Source organism: Mixophyes fleayi, chromosome 2, assembly GCF_038048845.1.
Source record: "Mixophyes fleayi isolate aMixFle1 chromosome 2, aMixFle1.hap1, whole genome shotgun sequence".
In the NCBI taxonomy this organism is placed as follows: Eukaryota; Metazoa; Chordata; class Amphibia; order Anura; family Limnodynastidae; genus Mixophyes; species Mixophyes fleayi.
This window is the reverse complement of record NC_134403.1, coordinates 127,107,384-127,120,407: the sequence shown is the minus strand read 5'-3', so window position 1 is coordinate 127,120,407 and position 13,024 is coordinate 127,107,384. Positions and strand designations below refer to the sequence as shown.

Genomic DNA, 13,024 nt, shown 5'->3' with positions numbered 1-13,024 from the left:
AGACATATTTCATATTCAACGGAGTGACTGTATTGCATGTTATGATGGATCTCCCAAAGGATATACTTTGATTATCAAAACAGTGATAGAACCAACTGCCAATGCTTGTTATCAACAGGAAGCAGGACAAGCTGCTCAGCATTCTCAAAAAGTGTTTGTGTGGATTATGTAATTTAACCATGTCAACTGTAAAAAAGCCATGTACTTTTATTATTCTCATGCATACATACCATATCTATTAAAATATTTCACTGACATACCCTACAGGTTCATTTAAAGAATATGTGAAATGAAGAGAGAATTATAACAAACAATGATTAGCTATATTTGTAGGTAAAAAAACATCTAAGAAACCACTCAATATATTGGATTAAATATTTATTATTTGTATACTATCATATTTGATTTCATCACAGTAATGACAAAATAGCCTCTTTACTGGACATTGAAGGAACATTTCAATCTTAAAATGTGTTAGTCCAGGTAGCTGGTGGTGGATGTGTGACCCAGACACAGTGCTGTCTTGCTGATCATGATTAGCCAGAGATCCAACAGATCAGGGGTGCACAACCTTTTTTTGGCCTCAGAGCCAAATTAGGAGATAATACTCATCTGATATCAATAAAAATCTTGCTTAAATATGTAAAGTACATAGAGTTTAGTATAGAGAAAAATAACCTCTTTGCAGTTATACCTCTGTTATGCCATACCTCTTACCATTGTTAAAAAGTTCCTATAGGACACCAGAGGGGGGGGGGGGGGCATCCCATGTAGTGGGCATGGCCATGTGACATAGAAGCGAGCCATATTTCTGCCTTGTAACATTAGCCTTAGCCTTCCTCACTTCTACAGTAACACATCCTCCACCCCTGTAGTAACACAATCCCCCATGACTTCTGTAGCAACAGTTTCCTAAACTTGTAGTAACAAATTACCACTAAATATATACTTCCCCCTATAGCAACACTCGGCCAGGAACAGTCTGGCCGAGTGTCATTCATTCTGATTCGCTGTCAGACTGACCTCATGAATTGGAGCTGGAAGGGATACTGGCAGATACAGGGGTACCCAGGAGAGAAAGTAGGATATCTGATGTGGAGGTCCTAGGTCTCCGCAGGGCCGGATTAACCCAAGGTCTAAGTGGGCATCCAGGGGGCCCTTCACAGTGCTCAGCGGCATTATTGATTGGTGCAGGGGCGTGGGCGCCCCCGGCTCGATCAATGCTGCTGAGCCTGTCACTGTAGTCTGTCCGCAGCGCTCAGTAATCTCCTTACTGAGGAGATCTCGTGAGTCTCACTCTCACAAGATCTTCTCAGTAAGGAGCTTACAGTGTGCCGTGGAAGGACTACAGTGACAGGGCAACAGAAAGAGGTAAGCACTTGGGGTGGGGGGCGGCGGGTGGCTCACGGGGGGCCTCACAGGTGTGGGCAGCTCACAGGGGCATGGAGGCCCCCTTAGCCCAGTGGCCTCCATTCCTTTAATCCGGCTCTGGGTCTTCTGTATCTGTTCAGCCTCCTGCTGGACAGCTGTAGCCCGGGGGCTGCTAGCTGTGCTCCACTGCATATGATACACTTAACGGAAGCTATATATTCTACAGTACAGTGAAAAGATATTTGTGCATCTATAAAGGTGATTTGACATTTCTGGTGAAAATAAAAGATATGCTCAAAATATGGAAATGTTCTTTAAGAAGATATAATCTTTACCAGCTTGTTAAGCAGGTTCCAGTGACCAAAATATTATGCAGTACCTAATATGAGTTCTTCAGTCTCATTTGATCAGTACACAATGCAAATCCCATTGACTGATACATAATGCAATACCCTTTTGACTAGGATACAGTGCAGACCACTGCACCCCTCTCATGACACAATGCCACCACTTACAGCTGGAACTCAGACCAGCTGGGTACATTGATTAGAAGTTACCATTCATAGTTCTGGCTGCTTTTCCTCCAGTAAAAATCAACATTCAATTGACTGTTGAAATTCACTACAGAAAAAGACAACAAACTCAGCCAATGTCAGTGTTTGAATCTTTTAGCTGTACCCACAATGCACAGTGGTTTTCAAGGCAGCCACAAATATTTGTCATGGTCACACAAAATTTCCCTAAAAAGTGTCAGCTCTTGAGAACCTCTGGTCTAGAAATAGCTACTGTAGATAGATAGTAGAAACAAAAGCTATAGATACTACACTTTAGTTTTTTGGGGTAATACTCATTCATTTTCCAAATCCAAGTATAAGTTTAAATTATTTATTGTACCTTTCATTTGCAGTTGTATAATTATTTAGGATATGAAGTTCAAAGTCTGTATTATTTCTAGCCTTGAAATGAGTTCCCAGAATTCTCTTTGCTGGTAATTCTTTAACATCCTTCCCACACAAATTGCTGTATGTGATGAATAATCTTCCTCTGACCCACCACATAACACATTTCCATTTACACGTTTCAACAACTATGAATGAATACAAATTTTGAAAAGTATTGTAATCCCCAGAGATTATGCATGACTATAGAAAATGTTTCCATGTTCAATATGCATCTCTATTAAGCTATATTAAGCCACTTATGGCCTGTTCTGCCTATATTCACATAATTTATTCTCTATTTTACGGTCAAAGAAATTATTGCAGAAGAGCAACAATGAATACATGTTGTATTGAGAATAGTAAATCGGTAATTGATTTTACTAAAGGAGAGGAGTCAGATTCAATTGCACATTGCAATAAAAAGAATATCGAGTGATTTTAGAGTTCACATGTTGGAAGCCTCTTTCACTTCTAACAGAATTTCTTCTGATGTTGGGATTCAATTTATAACAGAATTTGGATTGCTTAAACAGGGTACACTGCAGTACAAACGATCTTAAAGCTTCACTCCCACCTAAGCAGCTGAACATTTAAAATGGCTGGGGTGTGAGCATGAAGTAGACCAATTGCAAGCCACATGATTGTCGCTATTGATTGGTCCTCCTGCTCTGACACAGAGCTGCAACCGGGGCCCCCAGGGAAGGGAAGGACCAAGTCATTCAATGCAGCATTAAACAACTTAAAATGTGGACAAGCCCTTTGGTGTATACTGATTCCTTAGTGGCAAAGGGCTTCTCCATCTTTAGAAAAATCATTGGTTTGTGTCTGCACTCCTGGACCTTTCTATTAAATACCTTGCCTTTAACTTCCTGGCTTATTTATGTATCTCGCCAAGTTCTTTATATCATCTAGGTCAGGGAGGTTAATTTCAGTATATTTGAATAGGACACAGCTCAGCTCAGCTCAGCTCTGGATATAAGAGAGTGAGAGCCCCCCATGAGGTCTCTAATCAAAAGAGCAGAGCAGATGCCTCGCCTGAGCTGGAGCATGCTCAGAGGTCACATGGGCCGCATGGTGCATGCTCAGAGGTCACATGGGCCGCATGGTGCATGCTCAGAAGAGGCTCCTGCTATACTCTTATGGGAGTAGAGCAGGGGTCTGAGAGGTTAGAGCGGTATCGCCAACTCCAATCCACATTTGCTTTGGGTCCCTGTTCTGCTCCTGAAGTAATATGGAAAATGTAGCAATAGTGAAAGGAGGGCATGTAAAAACGAATATATTATAGCTGTAGGAACGGAAGTGGAAAATTTCTTTAAATACATGAAAAAAATCAAGACAGAAACAAGGCATATTTTTACCTTTTGGTCAATGTACTTATTTTCCTCAATTCCAGATCGCTTAGAGTGATCACAGGAAGAAGAAGAAGCTGATGGAAGTCTTCTCAGTAAGCAACTAGTGTCCTGCTGTTGCCGGTCAATAAATTGCTTCATAAAACTTTCCCTTTGGGAAAAAAACAGAAGCAATGTTAAATAGCCATTGGAAATACAATAGAATAGCAGGACAAAAACAATAATGATTGTAGGTGGTCATGGTTTAAATCAGAATGGGAAGCCTGAGGCTCTAAATATGTTGTGCAACTAAAGTCTCAGCATGGCAATCCTTTTAGAGGTTAGTTTCTGACAATAATATCTAAAGCTAAAGAGTCATCAAAATGTAAAGGATAAAATAAAATGTCAGTGAAATTGTAAATAATATAATTAAATATAATTAAAGCACACATCCACTTTCCATCAAACAGACCTCTGTAAAACAATTAGTTTCACAAAAACATATTTTTAAATAAGAATCAGAACACAAATTAAATATGATCAAACTAATTAAGGTCTGTTCTTAATAGGGGACTTTTCATTTGTAGGAACAATCCTACTCAAGTCAAGTGGTCATAATAGAACAAAGGGTACTTTTGAGTCTGCAGACTCTGTTGCAGGGAAAATGCAGACATTACTCCTCTATCCACTACATCCCATACCTCAGTCACATTAACATCTTTTTTGAATAAGTACATAATGATAGATGAGATTACCCTAGCAACATCAAAACAAGTGATGGCATCTAAAAGGATAGCTCTGGACACATGCCCCTGCCCACTCTTCTTTTTTAGATGCCCACCAAATTTTACATTACAAGCATCCCTGCCCACTAGCTTCCTCCTTATGTACCCTACCCACCAACTTCTCACTAATCAGCTTCTCCTCCATTGCTTTTAGCTGCACTGCAAAATCTACAGCAGACCACATATATTTTGCTAAAGCTTCATGAAGGATTTGGGGAAAGACTTAATTGGGTTTCTGAACAAGAGTTACAAGGGACCGAATAGCAATTCAGATTGTAGGTAAGGCTGTGTACTGTGGCAATGGACTTTCAGGTGAGGTTCTCAGATCAACCAGAAGTGTGTCCTTCAGATGTCATTGAGCCATTGCTTAAAAATAACAGCTCAACCTTCAAGGAGGAATCCCTTGAATGGCTGATATCTGATGTCAGGTTGATTCCTGAGGCTCAATATGCATTTACCTCTGCAACTTTTGTGGCGAACACGGCAGTACATTAAATAAAAATATGAAACTAGTCCTGCTTTTGAACAAAATAGGTGTCTTAATGTGGATAAAGACGCTAAAGATGAAGACGTCTACCCTTTGTTCGACGAAATTAAGTTATGTTTAACGAAAACCACAGATACCGTGGTATTGAGACTGGGCTACAATAAGTAAAACATGCTGTGACCTATTTAAAAAATCAAGTGAAGCTGACTTTCTAAACATGCAAATGCAAACATTGGGCAGCACGGTGGCTAAGTGGTTTGTACTTCTGCCTCACAGCGCTGGGGTCATGAGTTCAATTCCCGACCATATCCTTATCTGTGTGGAGTTTGTATGTTCTTCCCGTGTTTGCGTGGGTTTCCTCTGGGTGCTCCGGTTTCTTCCAACAATCCAAAAACATACTGGTAGGTTAATTGGCTGCTGTCAAATTGACCCTAGTCACTCTGTCTCTGTCTGTCTGTGTGTATGTTAAGGAATTTAGACTGCAAGCTCCAATGGGGCAGGGACTGATGTGAATGAGTTCTCTGTACAGTGCTGCGGAATCAGTGGCGCTATATAAATAAATGGTGATGATGATGATGATTGGTGGCAGGTGAAGGAAGCTTATTAGTTTGGTGTTACAAGAATATTAGACTAGGGCGGTCTGAACCCTTAATCATACCCTGCATAGACCTTAACCAAATTGTATTGGTTTTAAGTAGACAAGGATTAACTACTTCTCACATGTGATATAGAGAAAATATATCCTAACACTACACATAGTATATAGCTGATACTGTACTTTTGGAGTATGAATGATCATTACAACTTTTACACTCACAACATCGTTAGTGCTAAGACACAACTGTTCAATTTTCACTTAATGTGTTAGCCCAACCTTTTTCAACACATTACAACAGTTCCTCAATATACTGGGAGTTTTATTACTTGGCTGACACCACCTTGGTAACATGTTTTTGTTGCATAGCCCTACTTGCACAAGATCTAAGTAAATGCTTTAAGCAACATGCTCATGCTTCTCTCTGTGTATGCACTGTCTTATTGAACTAGTTACTACAATAGGGATTGTCTGGTGATACCAATGAAAAAATTTAATATATGAATAGAAAAAATATTATGATCATTAAAATGAAAAAATAGAATAATCTAAATAGTCTATAATTATTTATTTTATACAGCTGATGCGAGGGACACTCTGAGCATGAAGTGCTTTGTCAGTGGTGAGAATAAGGGGGTAGCAGAAACGACCTGGGGGGGGGGCAAAAAATGAATCCTGACCCTTTAGTTATGCATTACAAACATGTGCAGTGTTCTAGCATTGCAAAGTACCCTCAATGTCTATAGTTTTAGAATAATGTTGAATAAATAAGGTTAGCTTCACATTCCACCATTCTGCATATGCTCTTATCTACAGAAAAGGCCTTTGATAAAGTGGACTTGAGTTTTATGCAATGCCTGCTGAGTCACTTGGGAATGAGTTTGATGGTCTTCACAGAATTATTGCACTAGAATACTGTTGAGTAATTATTGTTAGTAATGTGATCAATTTCATTCAGAGCAGTATACATACAGTTTACCACTTATAACTCTGACTGCTACACAAGAGATCATAAAAATAAATAATATAAAATGTCATATTTCACTTCATAATGTTCCACTGTTAACTATATTTTATTTCACATATTTTCTTCATGCTATGTCTTACAGCAGTCTGGAGTCGCTTGTAGGCCAATAGTCAGTGTTACATGGGAGAGGGTTAAATGTGTTACATTAGCGTGTGGGTAATATAGGTGGCAGGGGAACCTGGAGGAAACTGGACCCATGAACTCTGTCAAATGCTGTAATTATAACAGCTTAGAGCAGGTCAAAGGAGAAGGACACTGCTTGCAGCAGTAGCAGAGAACTGGAATGTAGCTATAAGGTAAGAAAACTTACTTAGTTACATCTATTAAAACATGCTATAGTTATCTATGGGTTGTTGGGGTAGGTTCTGGACAGGGCCTGATTATCTGATAGGCTGGCTAGACTGCAGCTTAGAGTGCAAGGCGTTTCAAGGGGGTGGGTTTGCAACATTTTTGGCGGGTGCAAAACTGTGGCAGGAAGATGTATAAACTTAAATTAATTTTAAACTATAGGAAAATAGTTGTTCTCAAGAAAGAAAAATTAAGTAAGATTTTAATGTTGACGTATTCCATAGTGAAGGGTAAAGACAGTGAGTCATATTTGGGCGGATGCTTGAGGATAAGCCAGTAGGAAAGAGGGCAACAGGCACAGACATGACAGCCCTCTCCACCTTCACATCCTCACCCTCAGCAGTGTTCGTTCATTCTACTGTACAGTTCTGATTTTAATGACAACTAAACCAGTGACAAAATACCGCGCCCTTTCAAAAAGCCAGGTGGAGCTGCATTTCGAAAACATGGGAACATAAACATTGGTGGGTGGAGGGGGGTGAAAGAAGCTGGATTTTAAATTAAGGAAATGTTTGCTTTTACCTTTCCATATATTAGCCTGGAATGGGACGCAACGGGGGGCAGTGAGTGTATTAGCTTAGGGCTGTCTACACCCTTAATCAGGCCCGGGCTGTGGAACTATTTTAGATTGAATAAGTTACTTCTATTGCAAGTCAAAAATTCCAAAGACAATACATAATACATTTAAACAAAAAAAGTGAGGTGCACATACCATATATAACCAATAGCACCTGTCATGATTATGGCCTAATCAGGAATTAGGAAAATAATATACTAATGTGGTCATGATCACTCCAAAAGATAAGAATTGTTTTAACATGTGAAATCATTATGTGTAAGTAAACAAGGGGTTAAGGTATGTTTATATTGCTTCAGAGGACCTGCTTTGTGTCACCTAGCCAGAGTGTTTATGCAGAGAGACTTGAGTGTCTAGATGACCAGTGAACTATGGTTTATTGTGCAGCGCCACAGATGTCAAATGATTTGGGTATTACTTTGTAGTCACACTGGATAATAGCTGTGTTCACTCCAAGTGGATTATATATAAAGAAAAAACAACATACATCAAAGTTATACCTTCTATAATCAATGTTTGATAATGTACTGTATATATTTGTAACCAGTGAAACTAGCCAAATGACATGTGTCATTAATAGATACCAGTGCCATAAGGAAGTGACAGAGATAATGTAGCTTACCAAGGAATCTATATAACATTTTCATGTTTCCTATGCATTTGCAGAATACCATCACTTGTCTTGTGGTCTTAGTATTACATTGCTGTTATGTTCCTGAACAAAGATATCCTAGTTACAGAATTCATTGCTAGAAGTGTTATGAAACCAAAGTGCAATAAAATAGACTTAATACAAATTAGCATACCAGCACACCTCCATTCTAATGTCATAAGTAAAGGGGGGGGCTGGGCAAAGAAGAGATGTTTAAAAGTTGCAAAATTATTTTAGAAATTGGCAGTTTTGTGGGGTTAGTCTGTTGCTAAGAAATTGTCCACCCTTTAACACCCATATGTTATACATGCCCAGGTTGGTTTGGTCGTGACAGAAACTAATGCTTCAGCTACATATGACAAACAATGTAATTGAGATTAACACAGGAACCGGGATGTTTAAGAAAAGCATAGGACCAAAGTGTCAATATGGGCTGACCATTTATATTTCTGTTTCCAATTCTAATTTATTGTTAATTTATCTAAATCAAATATTTAAATGATTTTACAACATTTGTATTTATCCTTATGAAGGCGTACATACTTAAGGTAAATATTAATGCACAGATGGTATATATAATATGCTGTAATGCAGACTGGGTGTAATTGTATGAAACATCCACTGTGGGAAATGCAGAAAAAGCATTTAAAACAAAAATGACCTTATTTTGGGAACTGTGAAATCAGAAGGAAGTTTGGAGATTTTCACCATCTGCGGCCTGTTGGGGAATTTTTCAAAGATCCGGAGGCGTAATGGTAATTTTTCTTTGGTGTCAGCGTTTGCTTCACTTTGTTTCAACTGAACAAAGACATGAAGAGAAAAAATATTGAAGCACTGATCGCAAGAAACAGAAGATGGCAGCAAAGTAACATTACTTTAGTCACTGAGGAAAAGGCATTATGTTTAATTTTGTACATTATATATATGTTTACAGCACACGGTAAAAGACCATTTCAGACAAAATATTTTTTTACAAAAGTATAAACACAATTGGTATAAATACAACTTAATTAGTGTATAAAGATGTGTATATGTTGTTTATTTAAAAGCATTGGTAATTTCATAAGCATTAACACGCACTGAAACATGTGCAATTTGAAGGGAATATGTACCTCCATGGAAGTGCATGGGTGATTACAGTTGTCTGGAATCCCCAATCTATACCAGACTTACTGATTAGAATACATAGAGAAGCTGTTTGCATGACAATTTTCAGCACTGCACAAGTGCATGCACTGACTAATGCATGCAGTACAGTGTGATGTGTAGACATTTCCTGAGCAGGACATATACAGTATATACTATTTGCTATATATGCAGTATATAGTATTTGTAGAGTATATTTATACATAGAATATTAATATTTTGATGAAGGACTACATTTGGAATCCCTCTCGCCTGTTAAACCATGTACTTGTAATTGTACATGGCTTGTATCCCTATTACATCATCTAGATGAACGGTTACATACAAAAATTAAACCTTACTTTACATTTCATACACTCAGTTACACCCTTTGGTTGTCAAACAAAGCAAAAAATATACAGGAGACTAGTGTCATGAGACTGTTTTAATCTCCTGCATCTGCCCACTTCCTAGTGAAGTGGGCAGAATTAGGTCCACAACGCCACAATTCACCGGGAATCGTGGCGTTTGGCCCCGCTCCCTGCTGTAAAATGACGCGTTTGCGTCATTATGTCATGGGGTGGGTCCAAAATTACGCAAATTTTGGAGCCCCCCCATCACGCCCACCTCCCCCAGCAGGCTCTTGGAAGTCAACTTTAGAAAGTTGCAAGTATGATTTTAGCCCAAAGCCAAAGTCCTTCATCTGTTTGTAAGTCACATATTTTATATAAGAAGTCTGAGAAAACGATCTGTGGTCTGGACCTTCTGTATAAGAAAATTAATGCGATAGATAGCCTTGCGGAAGAAGAAATGGGTAATGATTAAACAGAATGCATAATATATGGGATTAGCTGGGGTTTTCACCTTGAGACCACTGCAACTTATTTGTTTAGACATGGCTTGCTGCAATTGTTACTAAATACATGGCCTTAGATTTCTGGGTTTCTTCCTTGTTTTCATTTGCTTGTAAAGATCATTTACAAACCACAAAATATGTGCAAAGCAGATATTTCATTTTGCGCATATATACCCAGGGGCTGACTGGCAAATCTTAGCCTGGTTGAGGGGGGGTGAGACTTGGCTCAGCAGCTTATTACCCCCAGACCAGCCAGCCCCTGAATACACTTAGTGCATAAAGAGTAGCATTGTAATATTCATTATTTTGGAAATTGCCCCATAAAATCAGGGGGCTGGTTGGTCTATAAACATGCATTATGGAAAGAGTAAAAATGGTGCTACAAAGTCCTGCCTATGATCACTCTACAACCACCCCCTTTAATTGTTTTCTTAAAATACTTTTTTAGCCTCATTTTTGTCCTTAATAAATCATGAGAGTGAGGGGACATAAGTGCTGCATAACTATTGTCTATCCCCTATTTTACATATGCCCTTCCCATTCTTCCCTTGTCACATATATTTCCAAGTCATCATTCCCTTGTTTTGGGCATCTGATGTTCTGAGGAAAAAGTATTGCACTTTGAAATGCATCACTGGTTACATATGTGGATACTGTTTCCATTTTAGTTCAGTACAACCATAACCAGCAGTGCTCTATATCCGCGAAAACTAAAAGTTAATAGATTTGTATTTTAATCAATAATAAAAAGAGTCCTTGATCTGTTGCTGGACATGGTGACTTGTTTCATCTATTCTGCATTCATGGTGGACAAGTTACCCAAAGAAACAAGGCCAAAGTGCTGCTTTATTTAATACAATTGATCTATTGTGGCTTTCTTAGATGTTTCTTCTATCCTTCCATTTGTATACTTGTTATGTTGGAAGGCAAGCACTACTCTTGCACACAAGCCCACTAAACTCATAAAACACCCCTGTAGGGAGTTACATAAATGTAGTTCAGTAAAGGAGAAGTAGTGGTAGAGTAAGGGAGAAGATCTATCTTAAAATACAGATCATCATCATCATCACCATTTATTTATATAGCACCACTGATTCCGCAGCGCTGTACAGAGAAATCACTCACATCAGCCCCTGCCCCATTGGAGCTTACAGTCTAAATTCCCTAACATATAGACACATACACAGAGAGAGAGAGAGAGAGAGACTGACTAGGGTAATTTTTTTTTTTGATAGCAGCCAATTAACCAACCAGTATGTTTTTGGAGTGTGGGAGGAAACCGGAGCACCCGGAGGAAACCCACGCAAGCACGGGGAGAACATACAAATGACGAGCATTTGTGCATTTAGAAATATCAGGAGGTGAAGAGTGACAAAGAGAATTGTAGAAGAGGGATAGGCCCCAAAATGTTATACTTTGGTATAGTAAGCAAGTGCATGACTTGAAAGGAAAATATAGGTATATGTAATGTGTGGATGGGTCTACCATCTACCAACATAACTGAGAAAATCCTAAAGAGGTGAGTCTTGAAGTAGAAATTAAGTAAAATGGGTTGTGTAGGCAGTTGGATCTTTGTATGTGACAGTAACTGACAGACACTAGAAAGAGGGGTGCACTCTACACTGAAGAGAATGACACATGATCAAATGTGAACTGGAGGTGACACCTAAGTGTTGACTGTGGCTCATATAACATGCAATTTGTTGCTGCCCTTTTCCATTATGGTGTCCTCCCTGCTTTAAAGTGTATCCCATGAATAAAAGTTTCACGTTTATCTGTGAATATAAATAAAACAGAATAGATTAGCCATGGAAAACCAATGTGGATATAGGCATCATTGGTAAAGAGGTGATATTGAACCTGTAGTACATCAGGCTGTGAAGAGTGAAAGAGTAGACTGAGAAGAGAAAGAAAGGGGACCAGGGGCGGATCCGGGGGGAGTGATTGGGGTGATTGTGCCCCCCTAGCACACTGCTGCCCCCAGTGCAATAGGACAGAGGCTCCCTGCTCACTAACTGTTGGGCGAGATGCCATCATCACATTCCAATTCTGTCAGTGAGGAGCTGTGCTGAGAGGAGCAGCTGACAGAAAAGAAGACAGAAGAAAAGAAGACCATAGGAAGGCAAGCAGGAAATAATGGTGTGATAGAAGGGGGTAGTGTAATGGGGGCACAGTGTAATGAGGGGGGGCAGTGTAATAATAAGGCCCAGTGTGTTGAAGGGGATACAGTGTGATGAAAGGGGAGCAGTGTGATGAATGGGGCACAGTGTGATTATGGGAACAGCAGTGTGATGAAGGGGCAGACATATGTGTTATCTGTTGCTCTTATTGTTGTGATTTTATAGCTATATAGTGTTTTACTTAAAATAAAGCAAAGAACAAACCTGACAGACGTGTATACTAAAATACATTAATTTGTAAGACACATAGTGATGTAGGGCACAGGGCCTACAGGAGTTGGGACTGGAGAGGGGGAGGAGTTGGGACTGGAGAGGGGGAGGGGTCTGGATTAATAGATAAACTGCCACACCCCCCACCCCTAAAAGAAAAGTCTAGATACACCCCTGAAGGAATGTGTTTTGTTACATCCCAAATAAAAGAAAAGTTATGAGTCGAATATTCATAATGTTTATGAGTAGTGGTTTTAAAACGCCAATCATGTGGTGTTAGGTTAAGATAGAAGAGACTAAACTCCTGGATTTAAATGCTGCCACAGTATTCACCCATTGGACAGAGAAATACTCATAAATAAGCTTCATGTCTTTTTGAGCCCAAGACAGCATAATACTTTCATCTGTTCTGAACATATTGCAAAAATAGCTTTTTAATGATACACTGTTCTTTCAAAGTCTTGAGTGCATTTGGTATCTGATAAGTATGTTTTTGAAAACCATTTGCCTGGTACTGCAAACTGGATCAATATATAAGGCTT

At 39.1% G+C, this 13,024-nt stretch overlaps 1 protein-coding gene across 3 annotated transcripts in view; it reads right to left on the bottom strand.

Moving 5' to 3' along the window:
- The window catches only part of NALCN (sodium leak channel, non-selective), a 431,975-nt gene that overhangs the window by 93,761 nt on the left and 325,190 nt on the right, over positions 1 to 13,024 (bottom strand). For all 3 annotated transcript variants that reach the window (XM_075199955.1, XM_075199956.1, XM_075199957.1), the window contains 2 exons: positions 8,773 to 8,909; positions 3,671 to 3,812 (listed from right to left, as the gene is read on the bottom strand). In XM_075199955.1, coding sequence (XP_075056056.1) covers positions 3,671 to 3,812; positions 8,773 to 8,909 — 279 coding nt within the window. The remainder of the gene's footprint in view (positions 1 to 3,670; positions 3,813 to 8,772; positions 8,910 to 13,024) is intronic.